Source organism: Scomber japonicus, chromosome 5 (assembly GCF_027409825.1).
Source record: "Scomber japonicus isolate fScoJap1 chromosome 5, fScoJap1.pri, whole genome shotgun sequence".
Lineage (NCBI taxonomy): Eukaryota > Metazoa > Chordata > Actinopteri > Scombriformes > Scombridae > Scomber > Scomber japonicus.
In genome coordinates, this window is record NC_070582.1 from 17,798,882 (window position 1) to 17,818,262 (window position 19,381).

General features: G+C 37.1%; 1 protein-coding gene across 1 annotated transcript; it reads right to left on the reverse strand.

The window, feature by feature from the left end:
• Positions 1-2,371: 2,371 nt before the first annotated feature.
• pex11a (peroxisomal biogenesis factor 11 alpha) lies at positions 2,372-7,101 on the reverse strand. The gene is made up of 3 exons (XM_053319166.1): positions 6,816-7,101; positions 6,474-6,589; positions 2,372-3,791 (listed from the first exon to the last, which is right to left on the reverse strand). The coding sequence occupies exons 1-3, from the start codon at positions 6,869-6,871 to the stop codon at positions 3,223-3,225; spliced, it is 741 nt and encodes a 246-aa protein (XP_053175141.1). The 5' UTR covers positions 6,872-7,101; the 3' UTR covers positions 2,372-3,222.
• Between the last annotated feature and the right edge of the window lie 12,280 nt (positions 7,102-19,381).

Here is a 19,381-nt window from a genome sequence, read left to right on the forward strand (position 1 = left end):
GTGGGTTGGCCTGCTGTCGGGTAGTTCACTCGGTTCAAACCACTTTGGTTCAGTTGGGTGTAAGAAGCAGGCCGACCTCTTGGGGCCGCTAGTGAGGCTTTTAGACTTTCTGGAATGATTTGTACCCAAGCAGGGACACCTGAATAACCACAACATGTATTTTTATTTCACCTTAATTAGCTGTGGCCTGAAGTAGAAAATAGTGATCAGATTTCAATGTTCTCTCAACCTTTGCATCATGTAGCTGTGCTCACAACTGTTGTCTTAATGATTGCTTTCAATGGGAAAATGAAGCTAATATTTGCCTTAACATGTATGTCAGACATTTCCAACATTCTGGTACCCCTGTTCTGAAATGCTCTTGGTTTAATCTGCACAATTTAAAGTATTCTCATGCTGTTTGTTTTAAATGTCTTTTAGTTTTGAAGGAAAATTCAGTTACTGGATAGTTGTGCTGTTTTTTGTTTCTCTGTACATTTTAATGATGTTACAATTCTTCCTATGTTGTCTCGTAATCTGTCTGATAATCATAAACTGTAGAGGAATTTAATTCACTGTCCAATACTACCAAGCGCCACTATCAAAAGAAAGAATTGTTGCAGAAATCTATACTAAATAATGAACTTTGCTTCTCTTGATTTCTCAGTGCAAATACTGAGCGGGCTTATTGTCACATATTTAGCAGCTCTTTAATACATTTGAACATTTTTACTTTCTGTATTCTGGGATGTTTGAAGGATTTGAGACTAGCATCAGTTGCTCTGTCTTGGCACATATAAAAGTTTCCAAGAAAGGAATATTTATTAGCACTGACTATTGGAAAATGATCATTATAAGTCCAGATTCGAATTCTGAGCATAAAATGGCTTGAAAGCTTAAGAAAAAGATTTTTAAATCTCTGGTACACCTAATGGCATGTTTTCATTAATCTGGGTGTTTGGATCTCTTCTCAGGACCAGACCTCCAACTCATATGGCAATACGATTTTAAAGAGCTTAGCAAATATGCTACATAGCTCTACGCAACCTGAGAAAATGTTTGATCCATCAGCATAACTGAAAACACCTGTGTTTGGTTTTGTTTTGTTCTGGTACTTGAACGTCAAATCAACAGTTCACTTATATCAAAAGACAAGAGCGCAGAGCCAGCTCGGATACACAAAACAATTTATTTCACAGAGGAATTTGTTTTCATCTGAAACAGAAAGGTACTGACACATTGTTAGAGTAACGGCAGGATGGAAATGTCTACAAAACACTATCTAGACTTTAAAACAAACTATTTTAAGAAAGAATTCAGATTAAGGGCTTCCCATTTACTACTACGGTGATATTGATCAACTGTACACTAAATATGAAATCAGTCGTGTTAACATGCTGTTTTTGGGAAACCACACCCTCGTTGAAAGGGGCTTCTCAAGTGCTAACTGTGATGTTTTTTTTACTGTTGCAGGAGCTAACTACTGGAGGTGCCTTTTCATTCAGAAAGCAGAGCAACTCTGCATGTAACTATCATTGGTATTCTGGAAAAAAGAACTTGTGCTAGCAGTATTTACACAACTGTAGTTTCACACTGTTTCCACTATTCAAAAGTGCTTTGTTCTTAATTTTAGGATTACTGGAGTTGATATCAGATGTTTTGTATTATGTATAAGAAGTATGGGGACATGATATCATATTCAATTAGAGCATTTTTCCAGTTATGAAAGTTTGGCATTTTAAAAATGCAAGGTTTTCCAGGACACCAATTAAACTGCGTCTAATGTTAGCCATTTACGTACATGTATATTTGAAAGAATGGCCTGGATTTTTTTTTTTTTGCAAACTGTTCCCACATGTTTCTTACAGGTGCGCTTAATTGGTTTGTTGGTACTGGGAAAGCAAGTCCTGAATGGAAATGTGAAATCAAACATTTTGTCTATTATAAATTACTGCAATTGATCTACCTAGGAGAACAAATTTCTTTATTTATTGCTTTGTATGTGTTTGTTCTTTTATGGGATTCACCTTTGCATAGTTTGTTCATTCTTTTCACAGTGAAACTCAAAGTATGGTGAAAGGGAAATGGAATATATTTTTGCAATTTTTGATGGTGGATGCTTTATCACAACGTCATCCTATTGAGAAAAGCTTTCAGAAAAAAATGTATTGTTGTCTCAGTAAAATTGAAAATAAAACTCTTTTCAATTTGACAATGTGCCATATTTCCTCAAGAGGGCAGTGTTACTCTTGTGATACACTGAACAATATAGTATCAGTAACAGCATTAAAATATGAATGTTGTTTTTTTTAAAAAAAAAAACAATTCTAAATTATTTGTGTTCATTATTATGTTTTTTATTAGCATTTCAATCAACTGTGACAGTGAAAACATTAAATCATCTGAACTGGTTTGTACTTTCTGTGTCACATCGTTCAAAAATGTACATTAGCACACAATTCCTACACAACATGTTAATAATATTATTGTAAACACACTATTTAGGTGGATTTGCATTTTGCATAGATGATTTGCTTTTGTATTTTGTACTCAATTTCTTCACATTGTTCTTTATGTTAACGTACAATATAACCTGCTGAGAGTCAAAGTCCAGGCCAGGCCTTGAATGGCATTATGAAACATTAAATAACCCTATCCCTGAACCCTATGAAAGAACCTTTGGCTGAGAAGCAGCTTATTCAACATTTGAATCACAAGTAAAACTTTTAGCAGCATTTTATCACAAAACAGAGAGCAGTGAAAGACTTCAGGTAGATTTAAGGTGACCCAGCCACACAGACGAGTAACTTAGTTTTTTCTAAAAAGATAAATGCAACAGCTTGTATCAGTAAGGAGCCCTTATTTTCAAAGTACAGTAGTTAGAGAATTGCTGGTGTGAGAAGACAGGGGTGCATACAAAAATATATAAGGCTACGATAAAAACCTGACAGGCTCCCTTTTACTGAGTGTGAGAGTCCATACATTTTAACTGGTCCCCATTGAATTTCAAGTTAAAGATCATTTCAAGAACAAAATCATGTTAAATTTGTTCCATTCTTCCTCCAAAACACTTCAATCAAGTCATTCTAGACACTTACAAGCCTTCAGTTACTGTTGGCTTGTGCACCGGGTTAACAGCAGTTAACCATTATTACAGCTCCAGCTAGATGACACAATTTACAACCAGTATGTCTTTACTAACCTTTTTATCTGCAGTTGGTCAGCCATTAATGACCCTCATTATCATGGTTTGATTTTTAACTTGGGCTGTGCAAGGGTTACAATCCCAATCAATGAGGAAACCAGGCCGCAAAATCCGACTACTCCTGCGTTTGACGTGTAAATACCCAACCTGTCTAAGGGAATGATGAGATCACAAATATTTTTGACTGTGTCCAAAGCAACAGCGGGATGTGATTTTAGGCTCTCCAACAGCAGAAAAAGAAAAGCATCCAGCTGGGGAATGATGACCTGAGCTACTTCTGGGTTCTGATCGAGATGTGAATTAATTTTCTGCTTAAAGTCTTTGTCTCTTGCTCTCTGTACCATTAACTGGAAGATATCATAAACATCTCTGGTCAGACTCATAACTAGTGAGACGAAGTAGCAGCGAGAGGCACTTAGTCTCCACCATTCCTTGTCGATATCACGGATAAGGCCGACATTTCTGGCCCAGAGTACATTGTCACAGATAAAGTAGAGGGCGCGGTGGATGTTGGCCACAGTAAGGCACAGGCACAGCACTCGGTCAGAGAGTTGCATGGTTCGCTTAGCAGCCTCAATGGAATTTATTGTATTTCCCAGCCTGAACACTGACAAAGGAGGAAGAGAAAAGAGGGTATTAGAACAGAAATCTTAGTATGAAATGTCAGCTCAACATTTCATTCTATCTGAATACAGATAAGCTACATTTAAATCCAACCTATAATTTTATCTTATTAAAACTGTAAGAGAAAGAGGTCATGGTCACCATGTGCCCATGTAATGTAATGTGATGGCATCTATTCTGGCTCTTCAATGCATTTCTCGTTATCTGAACCCTTCAGAAACCATGTTATTGGTGTCATCCACAAGCCACTGTCGCGATTAAATTCACCTCTTACAAGCCATTATCAAATTGTGAGACCAGCGTGTCTCTTTCATCCGCAATTACTCAAGCCAGGAAGGAGAGCCTGGTGGATGCAGCTCTGATGAAGAAAGGAGATAATTAAGTGGTGCACCAAAAGAGCCTGGCCTAGTTCTGTGGCCCAGCATTGGCCCTGATACAGCTCCACTGCAACAGCATCAAGAGGGAAAGGTCTTTATTGCCTGACCCTGCTCTGAGGCTCTTATCCTTCATTCTCATGTGGAGCTTGTGTCAAGTCAGTCTCTGAAAATTTGTCAAAGTTCAAGAAGTTTCGAAATTCACCCCTTGGTTGTAAAGTAAAGCTAGCTGTGAGCGGTCTAGACCAGTTAGACCAGTCATTAGTGTTACAGCCACAGTTGGTGCAAGACCACATTTCAACACACATTTCACTCCACTGGGAAATAACTACAGACTTCAGAAAAAGTTTTGATTTACTGGTGGCAGTGTGTATGTGTGTTTTAGTGTAGGGTTTCAAATGTATAAAAATTATTAACCTTCAGTGAAAAAAGCTAAGGTGCTATTTATCGCAGCAAATGCTATTTTTTTTTAAGGGTGTGGCTAATGTTTAGGCTGCTTAATAAATTCAACATTAGACAAGATACATATAACCTGGGTGGCTTACCCCCTCTGTTAAACAACTTCCTGGGGAGGTAAAATCTAGTGTGGCAGCAATAGGGTGAAAACTTATGCAACATAGTCTTCCATTTTGCTAATTTTAGACATATGTCCTTCTTTAGTTTCATTATATAAAATGTCACAAATATCTTTCCTTCATCTTCATAACTCTGGGAACCCAGCGCTGTGCAATATATAATTATTATGTGACAGAATAGCAGATAAAAATAATATATATATATTTTACTAGCAAATGTTAAATGGCTCTTATAAAAAAGAGACAGGTTTATTCTGTTACATTAAAGAAAAAACATGTCCTAGAATAAAAAGTGTCAGCTCCAACAAGATTTTCATTAAAATGAGTGACACTATTGAATTATTGAGCACAGACTGGGCTTAATGGAAGATGGAAATAGTCAGTAAAGTAAAGCTGTTACTTGCTGTGACACAGCTCCTGTCTTATTGGTGACAAAGAGCAGACCATCAAGAGCTCATAGTGACATTGCTGGTGAGACATTGTGTTTTTGTGTATGCAGGGTTTTTAAGGGCAATGAAACAGTGGTGGAAACTTCAGCAAGGAACAGCTGATTTCAGATCATTATGTAGCAGACCATAATGTTATGAAAATATTGAGCATCGAAGGGATGGATTAATGGAAAAGAAGGGAGTCTTTTTCCCCACTGCTTTTGTGCACACAAGACTATAAAATGGTGAATGTGGAGGATAACTTAACCACACTGAGATGCAACACTGTGGCTCACAACATTATTTACAAAATAACCAGAATAACTTTGTGATTAGAGCTGTCGAAAGAGACAGAAGGCTGTAAAAACAGAGCGCTTGTGGTGAAACAATTAGTCGCTGAATTATATTGTTAACTGACATAATGATCTAACAACACTTTTGACAATAAATCATTTATCAAGCAAAAATGTTCTCAAATATTAGTACTTGCTGCTTTTCTGTGTTTTACATTACAGTAGGTTGATTTTGGAATGCTGAAGATGTTACCTTGGCCTTGGGAAACTGCGAATCACATTTTTACTTGTATGTGTCAAGATACAGAAGGGTGACAAATGAAAGGAAAAACCAACATAAAGTTTTTTAGTAAGGTGTTGGGCTACCACATGCCACCAGAATAGCTTCAATGCATCTTTACATTGATTCTACAAGTCTCTGAAAGGATGACGGGTGAAAACCATTCATCCAAAAGATATTCCATCATTTGGTGTTTTGATGATGGTGGTAGAGAGCACCATCTAACACATCTGTCCAAAATCTCCAATGCCTGTTCAATTGTGTTGAGATTTAAAAGCCGTGGCATATGAGTCACTCATCATTTCCATGCTCATCAAACCACTCAGTGGCCCCTGGTGCTCGATAGATGAGGGCATTGAGACTATAAAGTCACAATATAAATGTGTCCTCATAGAATAAAGGTAGTATTGACTTGCAGTGACAGTGACCCTTTCCTCTAAGGGGACAAGTGAGCCCAAACCATGGCAGCAAAATGCCTCCAACAGCATAATAGCTACCGACCCATCACTGTAGAGGTCAAGCATTCAGACCTGTACCATGTTTTTCCTTTATTGTGTCACTCATCTCAGACACGAAAAGAAGAAGTGACTAGACAGAAGACCACAGCAAATTTTATTATTATTATTATCATTATTATTATTATTATTATTATATCAGCATGCTGAACCCTAAAACAACCTTTACTGTACCTTCTCAGTGATTCAGTTATACTCACATTTGCGTCCAGCACTCATGTTGGCTTCCAGACTTTTAAGTTTTGACACCAACTCCTTCCTGTCTGGGTTGTTTCGGAGTAAATATATCGACAGCGCACATGCATATTGGGTTGTCCTGAAATTAAAAAAAAAAAAAGTATTGTAAAGAAAGAAGTAGAGAGGGTTAATTTGAGAAAGTTTGCTTTTCGAAATTGAGCTAACCCCAAAGTTTGCTTTTCGATAGCTCCCCGCTCGCATTGCCTCTGCTCAGTACAGAAACTGGACTTGACTTTTTTCTAGATAACCGATAAATTAACCCACCAACACTCAGGACCAAGTAACAAATACACCAAACAACTTACCTCAAAACACGGTCCCTTCCTTGACTTTGATTTGTGAAATGTACTATCGTGTCCATGATTAAATCCAACAAGAACAGATTGTTCTAGTTAACTGAGGCGGAGGCAGACTTATGGACCCGGAGACACGCTCAAACTGACGCTATCGCTACAGACTGTCAATTACTTGTCTTCCGTTTAAACAGAGTCAGTAATTGTGGTTTCTCTAACGCTGTCTATTAAAAGTAAAGAGGATTCTCAGGAACTTCGAAACTTCGTCCAAATTATATTGAGGTAATTTTCCAGTCGGTCGGTGCTATACATGTGTGACAGATAAATCTACTTGTTTCACTACGGATATCTTTGCGAGCGGACCAAGAAGCCGAACGGATTTTGTAGACGGACCAACGCGTTCCTCTCTGTTACTACGGCAACGGTAAATTTAATGTCTTAACATGAATTTATAAACAAGCTAATTTAACAGTTTTATTGGGTTCAATAAAGCCACAACAAGGAAATTGTAAATTTAAATATTTCATTACTTTATGTTGATTTTTAAACTGATTTTCCAATATATCACTTTTCTTACTCGTACAAGGTTTAGTTTCTATTAAAGGATGGACTTTTGTGAAGTGGGGTGGGTCACTATCAGGGGCGTAGCCAGACATTGTAAACATGCAGGGCTTAGCCTGTAACACAGCATCGGTAGGGGGTTATTAACTCCTTAAATAATGACTTCTGGTGATTGTTGTGGTCACTAATGGACAAATTGAGACTTAAAAATGTAAGACTAACCTTCAACAGATTCAACAGATCTGACTGGCACTACAGTGAAAAGCTTTCACTGCATATGATTGATAATTACTGAAATTTCCAAATATGAATTCTTACCGTTTGCCTTGTTTTGGAAAAATCCAAAAAGTTTCAGTTGTTTATTCCCTTATTTCATAACGTCTCTCTTTCTGCTGTATCCTCACACTGACTGACAGACACGTCAGTGACTGCACCGATCAGACCCCTCTCTATTTTTTTTGTCTATGTTTATTTTGGCAGGCCCGTGTGTTAGGAAGCACAATGAAATAAATAAACGAAATAGCTTCCTATACAACTGTACAATAATGCTGAGATTTCACATAGGTTAGAGATGGACAGCTTTGATGATAGAGAGGGACACAAATATTGTATCCGTACTACCACACTCTAACTAACTACGTGTAAGTCATCAGTTAACACAGTCACCAACTCTGTGACTACCTCTGTAGCTGCTTATTGGTGGAGCAACTCTGTCCCCCCATCCAGTGTCCGGACCTATAGTCTACCGAAAAGCGATGAGGAATGAGGAAACCGGAGAGCAACACGACGAGAAATGCTCCCCTCTCCTCTCTCTCAGAGGGGCTGAGCTGAGTCCTCCATACAGCAGATAGACAGCAGTTATAAATGTTGTTTATACATGTTCAATAAAAACAAACTGTGACCTACATGTTTTAAACGACAGGGGGCAATGTGGCACATGTCAGACGGTGTTGTAGATAGTCAAGTCAAAGGCATAGTTGAAGAATCAGTGGGCATAATCCACAGACCTAAAACTGCCATATAAAGCGATCAGTTTGTGGCTGTAAAAAAAAAGAGTAAAAACACTGTGCAGCTTCAAGTCATGCTTCCAGAAATCAGAAGACAAATTTAGAACTGACAACAGGAGATCCGAAACAAGCTCAGTGCAGCTCTGCACTGTGACAGAGATAAGGAGGGAATGATTTCATGAAATTTCTAAGGCAAAGTGCTCAGTGTTGGGAGGCGGTCTTGTGACAGTCACAGAGATATAAGAGGAGAATATTACAACCTACAGTAAATGATGTTAAAACTCCTGTTCAAATGGCTGGAGAATGATCATCAAAGTGTTATGAAAGATTTAACTGTGAGTTTGTGGTCTGTGTGCATTTTTTATTGTAATGTGGCAATAATTTGTTTTGTATTTTTTGATGAAAAGGACCATCAGCTTTAATCATTTCACATTTGTTTCTGAGAAATCATTCATTGATGTCGCATGACGTGGGGCTCTAAATACCCATAAGGCTCAGCTGCTGTTGCCATGGAGACCATCAAACCCTGGATAGTATATCTGTCAAGCCAAAAACTCTCCTTTCCCCTTTCTCAGGTAAACACTATGTAATGCGCCCAAACTGGGTTAGCTCCCTATCATTGAAAAGTAATTCTGAAATAAATTGTTTTATTGTGACTCAAACCTTACACAACTGAGAGAAAAGTGAGAAGAATTCAGCTCAGTTGAGAGGTAGACATTGGTGCCTCAACACTTTAGAGGCTAAAATCAAGTCAAGTGAAACCCCTCAAGTCACCCAGTCTTCATTTGCACAGGCTGGTGCTTCTTGAGGGACCTCTGGGGCCTGTGACAGACAAACCAAACCAACTATGTTTACATCGTTTAACAAAGAATTTGTGAGTGCATGGACTATTAATCTTAATTATTTTGTCAGTGTTCACAGTGTCCCAAAATATAAAACAGTATTTTTTCACACACACGCCTTGAAAACCCAAGACCCACCCATTAGATGTGCTTGGGTATCAACACTGGTAGTTGGATTGTATGTCTAAGAGATAAAAGGATATGTACCCATATTTCTGTAAAATCTCTTGTTATTGGCAAAGAAGCAGCTCCACAATCTGTTGTTTTGTAATAGCAACAAGAGTTTGTCTCTCTGGTTTTCTAGCTTTACGAGACAGTTGTGCTTATATAGTGAATTTTACTTTCTTACACTTCTGCTTCAAGGTGTTGGACATCAGTGGTTGATTGATTGATTATTGTAAGGTTGTTGCCACAGAGTATTAAATCCATTATGGTGTTGCCCAAGGCACTTGTGGAAAATCAGAAAATAACCTTTCATACCTGTTGAAACACTAAAAAAAATGATCTATCTTCCTTATTATTTTAGTATGTTTGTATCATAGCTTACACCCTTTATTATCTTTAACCTTTTTGTCCTTTGGTATTTACTGCTGTAAGGACAAATTTTCTCTTAAAGGTCAATCAGACAAATTCATAAAGTTAAGGATTATAGAGTTGTTGAAGGATACTTTTCTAGGGTTGACTTAATACCTAATTTTCTTGGTCAGAGATACTGAATGACTTTCAAACAATAACAGCATACAAGCAGGGTGTGACGAGCATAGGTTTTTTTATCGACGTTGCCAATGGCTGACATGCATTGAAAGATTTTCTGATTATCCAACAGCAAAGTCAAAGTTCACTAGTATAATGAGTCTGATATGTAGTCACAAACTGGGCATACTCTGCCATGGAATGGGATCTAATTTTAGATAGCTTTAGTCTGTGCAACATAAATGACACCGGTTTCCATATCAGTCCAACTAATAGCTTCGTTGTGTGAAACAGAAAATGACATCATTCTTCAAATATGAGAAAGGCAGCTCCTGGCGTCACACCAGCAACAAGAAGCAGACATGTTCAAAGGAGGGCAATATGGTCATGTCTGAATTTGGTGTGTAGCTACTTGATAAATGGCAGCAGTGTTATCAGATGACATTTTAACATAATAGATCATGCATAAAAGCTTAAATGACGCATTCTTATTTGAAAGTTACTGATGACAATAGTCTATTGAAGTGATGAAAACAAGTTTAGATACAGATGGCTGAGTTGAAGATGTTAAGATAGGCAATACCTTGTTCTACTGCATTTGATTTCATTAAGAAATGAGGATGTATGTGAAAGGTAGGTTTATGTAAATATCTTGGGCTTGGTGAGGTTTGATGCAATACTTAGAAAGTGTTGTTGGTTTTAATATATTGTGTCCATGGTCAAGGGTTTGTCCACAGCTCATGTGTCAAATGCCATATAAGCTGTCCAAAAACCCAAATAATGACTCCAGTATTATGAATGTGTTTGAAGGTCAAGCTCAAATGTAGCGTTTCCAAATCCCCAGGGCTCTTTGTAGATGACTTCACTCTGTATTGTAATATTAACTGCAGTCATTTCCATACAAGTACGGCCATGGTAGTGGCAGCTGGGGCGATGCACAAGTGACCTTGAAAGAATTTCTTATGCATGCCCCCTTGATAAACACTTTCTGATGTACGGTATATCTTCAATTATATTTTAATTTTATGGAATTAATGTTTAACCTATTTGAAGCCAACTTCAGAGTAAGGCTTTGTATGATATTTCAAGTTGACCTGCCAATCAATACATCTGCTGTATACCCAGTTACCAACATTGAACATTTAGCAGAAGATGGGAGGACTCTCAGAGTTTACAGCTTCCTCTGACTATTTTTGCAACCAGGTCTGAACAAGAATTTGATGAAAAGCAGAATTAGCAAGAGGTTTAAAATATGAATATCTTCGTCAATCTCCAATGATAAGTCAATTATTCAGTTAGTTGATCTTCCAGAAAATAATCAGCAAAATTTTGATTATCGATTTATCCTTTATTCATCAGGAAGCATTTCTAAACATTCTCTGGTTACATCTTCTAAAATATGAGCATTTAAAGCTTGTCTTTGTTTTGTTCTTTGACTGTCTTTGGGTTTTGGGCATCACAGCTCTCTCTGGGCAGACAAAAAACTATAATTTTAAGATAATTTAGAGATCTTCTTAGCCATTGGAATTACTCTCACTATTTCTTGGCATATTACAGATTTAACAATTAATTGATTAATAAAAAAAAATTACATTAGGTAAAATGAGAAGTATTTAATGTTGAGGCAATTTAAAATTAAATACGGCTCAATAATACTGATCATCTATGGAAACTTTTTTTTTCTAAATACGGAAAAACAAAGCAAGAAAGCAAAACTCTGTCGACGAATGTTTTGGTGTCAGGTGTAGCCTCTGTAAAGGAATGAGCTTCACAGTCTACCAAAATCTGTAGTGCTGCCAGTCCACTCAGGAATTTAAAAATTGATATATTGTGGACTGTAGAGAGGAGGGAGCAGAGAATCTAAACACAAAAAAACATTTTATCATCCGCTGCCGTTAACAGCCTTGTTTATGAATTGACTTCCTTTATATTCTCATCCATTCATGCACAACACATTTCAGTCACGTTGTGTTTCATGCGTACATTATTTATAACACATGCATCTAAATTTTGCCAACAGCAAATCCTTAGGTTCCTGCTGTTACACTTGTACAGATCACAGATAAAGCACCACAACATCACACAAGCACTCTCACTTGACATCAATGTAGCATTTAACTATTTCACAATGAATACCGACTAACAACCAATTCGTCTTCACTGCTTCACAAAGAGGTTACTAGCATTCCTTTATAACGAAGCTTTCTAAAGGATGCCTAAGGAGAGAAAATACATTAAAGGGACACTAGGATAGAATATGCTCATGATTTCGTAAATAATAAAAAAAGCACATGTAGGCTAATCTGTCACTCTAATCTTTGCCAGAACAGTTGAGTAAGAAATGTAATCAAAAACCCATTTAGAGTGAAAATAGAAAGACTCATTTTTAAAAACAATAAATGTATCCTACATAAATAATCGTTGTTCTTCTGCTACGCTGCTTTTAATGCCTGACAAGGATTTTCAAGGTTAAGGGAGTAATATGAAATGAAAAGGATCCAAACATGGCTGATGGACATAACATTTGTGTTGAGTCTCAGAGGTGTTTGCGATATGATATGTTCTTAATATAATTTTAAGTTGAGCTGCACCTTAAAAAGCATTCCTTAATTTGTCTTCTTCTCTGGTAGTTAAAAAATCAGACTGGGGATATTTTTTACTATTTACATCACAGGGATGTACAGATGAAAAAATGTGTAAAAGTAAAAAACGAGGCACTCATGATGAGTCACCCTGTATGGAGATTACTCTGCAGGTGCAGGTTATGTGTGAGTTTTCCTCATCTCAGAGTAAGTTAACTCTGAGATGAGGAAAACTCTATTATCCGTTCCAGAAAGAGAGGTAACTGAGTCACTCACCATGGTAACTGACTCTGTGAACATAACCTGCTCGCTGGCAGAGTTTCTATCTGTTTCCACCACCTGAAGAAAGCTGCCACACATGGGTTGTCCGTTTCTTTGCAGTCTGATATATCGAGGCAGAATTCATTCGTAATGCCTTACGTCGGGAGATGCTTTTCAAGGCTCAATTGGATGTGCTTTCATTCCAAGATGAATATCTGTTAGAACGGTATCACTCTTCATTACACTCAATCATTTCTTAAGATTCTTTGGCCATATCTGCCTTCTTGTTAATCTTATTTTTAGGAAGTATTTTATTTAATATTCATGTACACATCGTCACATTTTAGTCTTTAAGTGTTAAATAAAAGTGTTAAAATTGTGTAAAATGTTAATCTACTAAGCAGGGTATCAGATGAGAGGATATATGTGTTAAACAGCTTTCTGTTGGGGGTTTAAATTACTACATGTTGAAATAGACACAGAATTAATATTTACTTTGTTTAATAGCCTACGTCAACTATGAATAAAATCAAAGCGAGGTAGGCTACAATCATGGCCCAGCAAAATGCGCCTTACTTTTCTGAGTTTTGTTTTTTTATTTCATTTTTAGCTGCTTCCAAATACATTACACCACTTTTTCGCCTTTCATGCTACAATTTTAAGTGAGGTAAGTTAAGTCAGTGGAGTGGTGCATGAAAACTTAAGCACTGACTTGGACAGCAATTTTCTACCATGCTGCTTCTCTCTCTCCTTAGCGTATGCAGTAGTGTTACTTTTTGGGAAATATATGTTCATATTCACCACAGGCCTGCAGGGGGACCTCCAGTTACAGTGAGGTGAAATAACTTGATCTTTTTTTCTCAGCAGTTGCCATGGTGAATCAAGGTATCGGGGCTCCTTTGATGATGGCTTTTTAGTGGTCACGCACGCGCCAAACTCAAGGTGTACATACTCAGAGTTGATTGAACTAATTCAGATCAGCTGTGATCGTTGAACCTCTTACGCCCTCCTGATCTGCTGGAAGTCGGCTTCATGAGTTTTCAATCAAGCCCTGGATCAACTAGGAGCACCTGTAGAGTAACCTACATATAGGGTGACTCACCATGTGTGCCTTGTTTTGCACTGAGGAAAGTCTGTCACGGACTGAAATATTTGCACCCTTGCTTTCCTCAGGCCATTGAAAATAAATGATGTTGACTTTATTCTCAATCATGTTGAACTAGCAACATCAAAGTGTCACATGGACACTCTGACTCATCACTGTTAGTATGTTTTATATTTCAGTTGACATCATAAATTACATTATGAACAGACAGAAGTTGATTAAAGTGCATGGACAAAAGCAAGAACAAATGCAGACAAAATGATAAACCAGGCCAGTACAACAACCATACTCCTACAACACACACACACACACACACACACATTGCATTTACAGTCATGTCATACAGACTCAAAGGCTGCCAAAGGGAAACCAAGGATGTTCGACCATTTTTTAAAGTATTAGTGCGGGGAGCAGATCTGATATGGTGTATTCCATAATTGGGGCCGCAACCTCAAAAAACCCTGTCTCCCACAAGCTTCAGCCTCAACTGTGGAACAGCTAAAAGGTCTCTTTCAAAGGACCTGAGGGACCTTGGATCTAGTATGAGCGTAGGAACTCAAAATTGTAAGAACGAACCAGTAGAGCGGAAACAAAAAGATTCTGTGAAGGTGAGATCATGCTGGGCTGATACACTCTGTAGCCAGCCATTATATCCAGTAGCAGCTTTCTCAGTACGTAAAGTTTCATTAGTTTATTATGTAAGAGAAAGAGCTTTGTCAGTGGCTCCAATTCTGTACTAATACCAAGGCGTGAGTGTTGTGCGCTTTTTCAAAAGGGAAACTTCAACAGTGTAAGGAATCTTTCGACAAAGTCAAATAATAGTGCTGAGTCTCATTCAGTTCTGAGGAAAATGTTGGTACAGTAAGTACACCATATTACATAATTCATTTATTTCAAAAAACAGTCTCAAACTGTGGCCAGATCCATGCAGAAATAATTGCTTTTATTTGTCGAAGTGATCACACTCTATCTAAAAGTAAAGTAAAGTATTTTTCATGTAAAAAGGCATTGACTTTATGGAAGCTGATAAATCTGTGAGGTCATATGGGAGGGTTTGTATGTCTATCACCACACTTGGGTCACTGACTGAGTTTTTTTAAAGTGTCGTTGATTTGATTTGACTGAATATAGTTAAGCAGATGCCTGACAGTGTTTGGCAGTGATATGTTTTTTTACACTTGAGGGGAGACCGCAGTTTTTGGCTTAACTGTTCTTTCAACTTTCAGAATTTGCCACATTCACCAATTTTCTCGTATTTAGGATTTTCTCTTCGGTACAAACAAAATTGATGAGTGGTGCAGATCTGTCGTACCAGTCACGTACAACCAAACTGACTGAAAGAAAGCATGACTTGTTGCTGTCTAATTGTCTAATGGCAATGTGCCAACGATATCGTATAATTTTTTCCGGTTGGGCACTGACAGAGGACTGACATCATATAGATAGGCTATATGGTAATCCATTAATAAACACATAAAACCTCCACACGGGTATCAAAATCAAACATCACTGTGAGATACAATACAGCCAAGCAGGGCACAGTATACTCTGCAGAGTGATGTAGTCTACTATATTACAAAGTTTATCAGCACAAATAAGACACAGAGAGGCTGATGACTGTGTTTATGAAGGTCATTTACGACTGTTTCAAGGTGAATCCGACGTGGCAGAAAAAAGTACGAAAAAAGTACGACAAATTTAAGAAAAAAATACAAACATGTTCTTGCATCTGACTCATTATGTTTATTCATGGGGAAATCGCCTGTATTCACACAATACTCCAGCAAGTGTATGATTATGTGTAAGGCAAGGCAAGGCAAGGCCAGGCAGTTTTATTTATATCGCGCATTTCATACACAATGGCAACTCAATGTGCTTTAGAAAAAAAAAAAGAGTTCTTCTGAAGCTAACTTTACTCATGGAGCACTAGTACTTTGAGACTTTGAAGTTCTTAGGATTTGTTCTGAATAACCCAGCTGGGGGTGACTCTTTGGAATAAAATATGTAGTTTCATATATCTACCATGCAGGCCTCAAAGTGAGTGGACATTTCTTTAGTGAGCCAAAGAGAGAAACAGTGTGGGGTTGTGGGACTTCACTGAATCCTCCCAGTGCTGTTTCCCCAGGCCATATATATACATATTTGGTCAGTTATTGAATATGGCACTGCATGAAGAACCTCCATCATATGAGCTATCAGTCTATCTGTTATTATATTCCTCAGCTGCTGGTAGAAACTTCTACAGCAATACATCTGTGTGTCTTAAAGGCAGAAAGGCAATCAAAACAAAAATAAAAAATGTAGATGTGATAGTGCCTGAAAACACAGAGAGTCTTTCTTGCTGTACTGGCAAGACAATTAGCACACTTGAAAACATAATTTAAAAATGAGCTGTCCAGCCACTAATTACTAAACTACAATTAGCATCAGGAAACACTTTATACGCTATAATTATAATTTTAAATCCAATCATATGGATTGCTTTTTTATATTAACCACTTAACACACGCCCCTGTTTTTTATGCTGTTAGCCTAAACGACATGCCCAAGTTGTGAGCAGCACAGATCCCACATAGTTTGAGACTCAGAGATGTGTCTGGTATCATTGGAAAGGAAACACTCTCAGGATTCTTGTAAAAGTGTCTGTGTGATTCTGTGACTTACTGACAAAGAGTGGCAGAGGTTACAATGATGGGGTTGTTTACTCGCCCATAGGTTTGCCTTTACAATGACATGTGTACAGACATTCAGGGACCTCTCAGCAGTATATAAACACAATGAGGCCACAGCCACAGGTCTTGGCTTCATGCAGTCCACATTTGGAGTCAAAAGACCAAAAGATTAATTTTTCAGAGTTATTTTTCAACAGGTATGTCCATGCGTTTTCCTCAGGTCCTTTTTGGAGACTCCAAATGGACACTTGGTTACCAAAGCTGTATAACCACAATCAAACACCTATAACTTCACATCCCCTTTGCCTACAATCAAAATCTTGGTCTCTAATGAAAGCTGACACCATATTATTATTATTATTATTATATATTATATTATTATATATAACCTTTTTTTTGTTTGGCCATATCTATCTATTTATCTATTCATCTATTTATCCATCCATCTATCTATCTATCTATCTATCTATCTATCTATCTATCTATCTATCTGACTGACTGACTGACTGACTGACTAACTAACTGTCCATCTGTCCATCTGTCTATCTATCTATCTATCTGTTTATTTTGCTATAAGTCATATGTCAAGTCGAAGAAGAACCAACCGTGTACCAAAATGCAGAGTGCGTAATTATATATGGAGTTTGTTTATGGACAGCCAAACTTAATAGTTTGGTGTCATACACCGTTGGAAACCTCAGACTATTGGCTAAAAGGTCATCAACTTCATTTCACCGAATATTTCCATAGGCTGGAACAGCTGTCAATCAAAGCCATGTCGTCATTGTCGTCGGTCACATGTCCTCATTGGTTTTGGAGACATGTACTGCCTAATCCTAAACACCGATTTAATATCTCCCAATTTAATATCTTTAATTCAAGTTAATTTCCATTGCTCATATCCCCTGGTGTATTTTACTTTTTTTCTTCTCTTTTTTTTATTTTATTTTATTTATTTATTTTACTATTATTTATTTCTATTTATGTATGTTTTTATTTTATTGTCACGTCTATTTGTTATCCAATTGTTACTAATATGATGCTCATATGGTTGTATGCACTGTTATTTTGTAAAGCAAAAATAAAGTTGTTAAAAAAAAAAAAAAGTAAACATCTAGTCACGTGCACTCTGAGATGGACGCGCAGGTCAGGAAATGACGTAAACGGACCGTATATGTTTTTTTATTTGTGTTATTACGTTACGTGTTGGACTAAATACATGGACATATTGAGGAAAGTATTTCGGTTTTATGAAAACGGATTTCATATTTCAGCAGAATGGATATTTGGCGAGCTGTACAGAAAGTCCTGAGTCATAAGATGATCGTTGTGGATAAAGGGAAGACTTTGAAGGTATGTAGCATTATAGCTTTTCTCACTTAGCTGAGGGGCTAGCCGAGGTAATCGCTAATACTATTACGGTTGTGAGCAACCATATAATTCGTGAGTGGTCTTGAATGAATCAGGAGAATCTAAGCTTTCCATCAATGTACGGCATGAGTATATATGTTTAAGGGTTGGTGTTTAAAACATTCAGAAGAACGTGTGGCTACCTCCTAACATCCGTCCCGTCCCGTAGACGGAACAGCGTGCGTTAAGAGATGAATGCTTACTTTCAACAACGTTTTACTGTATAAGTTAATTAAAAGTTCAGAAATGCTACATACAGATAGTTTCATACAATACAGTGTGTGTGCTACGGTCTTGTCATTATAAACAGTAATATTCAACCAAGGATGTTTACAGTGATTAAGTGTTAATCGTTCTTTCACACAATCAGTGGCAACAATTAATGCTGCTAAAGAAATGTTTCATTTCTCATGACCAACTGTAATGAATTATTGAATTCAAAGGACACGTTTAATTGTATTCTCATTTCAATTCATTCATCAACTGTGTCTAATTCATTGGCAAAAAATCCAATTATAAGAAGAGATTTTCCATGTCATGTCACAATGTACATCACCCAGGTAGAGACTCAGACTATATTACAGCTTGACAGACACATCAGGACAGAGCCTGAGCACTGTTATAAATAAATATGTCAACAGTCCACCAACAGAGAAAAAGAGGTGAGAAGAACAATACATCTGTGGAGCCATATCTAAGCTTAGCAGCATAATTTTCATGTATGTATGCAAATGTATTCATTGAGGTTTTCTACTGATTGCCCAATGGGAGTGCAAAGCCTTTATTCAGAGGAGAATGTTTCACCTGCAGTACAACAGTGAAGATAATATCAGAATTTTATGTTTAATATTACTGGAAGTTTGGTTTCAGTTTATATCAGACTGTATTGATCGTGTGGTTGGTTTGTGGTTTCAGATATAAATCTATGAATACAAATAGGTATTTTTAGGTTTATTCTCATATTATGACAGAAATAACAGATCTGTGCAGATTTACATTAAAACTGCACCATTAAAATCATCTTATTGTTCATAGCAGACATGACAGTGGGTCAGAGGAGATGCCACACTTGATAGTAGAGTTGGAATAAACTCATTGTAAAGAGGCATGTTTTTGTGGATAGGACACAAAATGCTTTTAGTGTTCACAAAGTATCTTGGTTTTTGGGGTTTTTTTTGTTTTAGTTTATTTCGAACATGTTAAAATACTGAAACAAAACAAACAGGCAGTGGTTTAAGGCAAAATAGAAATTATAGGAGAAAAAAAAACAAAAACAACATATATGCACATATACACATATACATACATACATACATATACACATACACATACATATATATACACATACACAAACATATATTTTCCTTCCATTCTTTTCTTTCCTTCCTCCCTTTCTTCTTTTTTTTATCAGTCACTTCCAAGATAAACAACAACAAAAAAACATC

What these genes read in the sequence shown, in the direction of transcription:
- pex11a (XM_053319166.1), bottom strand. Translation starts at nt 6,871, where the DNA reads ATGGACACGATAGTACATTTCACAAATCAAAGTCAAGGAAGGGACCGT. An exon ending in GGAAGGGACCGTGTTTTGAG is followed by an intron (nt 6,590 to 6,815) that starts GTAAGTTGTTTG and finishes TTTTAATTTCAG; the next exon opens with GACAACCCAATATGCATGTG. An exon ending in CATGAGTGCTGGACGCAAAT is followed by an intron (nt 3,792 to 6,473) that starts GTGAGTATAACT and finishes CTCCTTTGTCAG; the next exon opens with TGTTCAGGCTGGGAAATACA.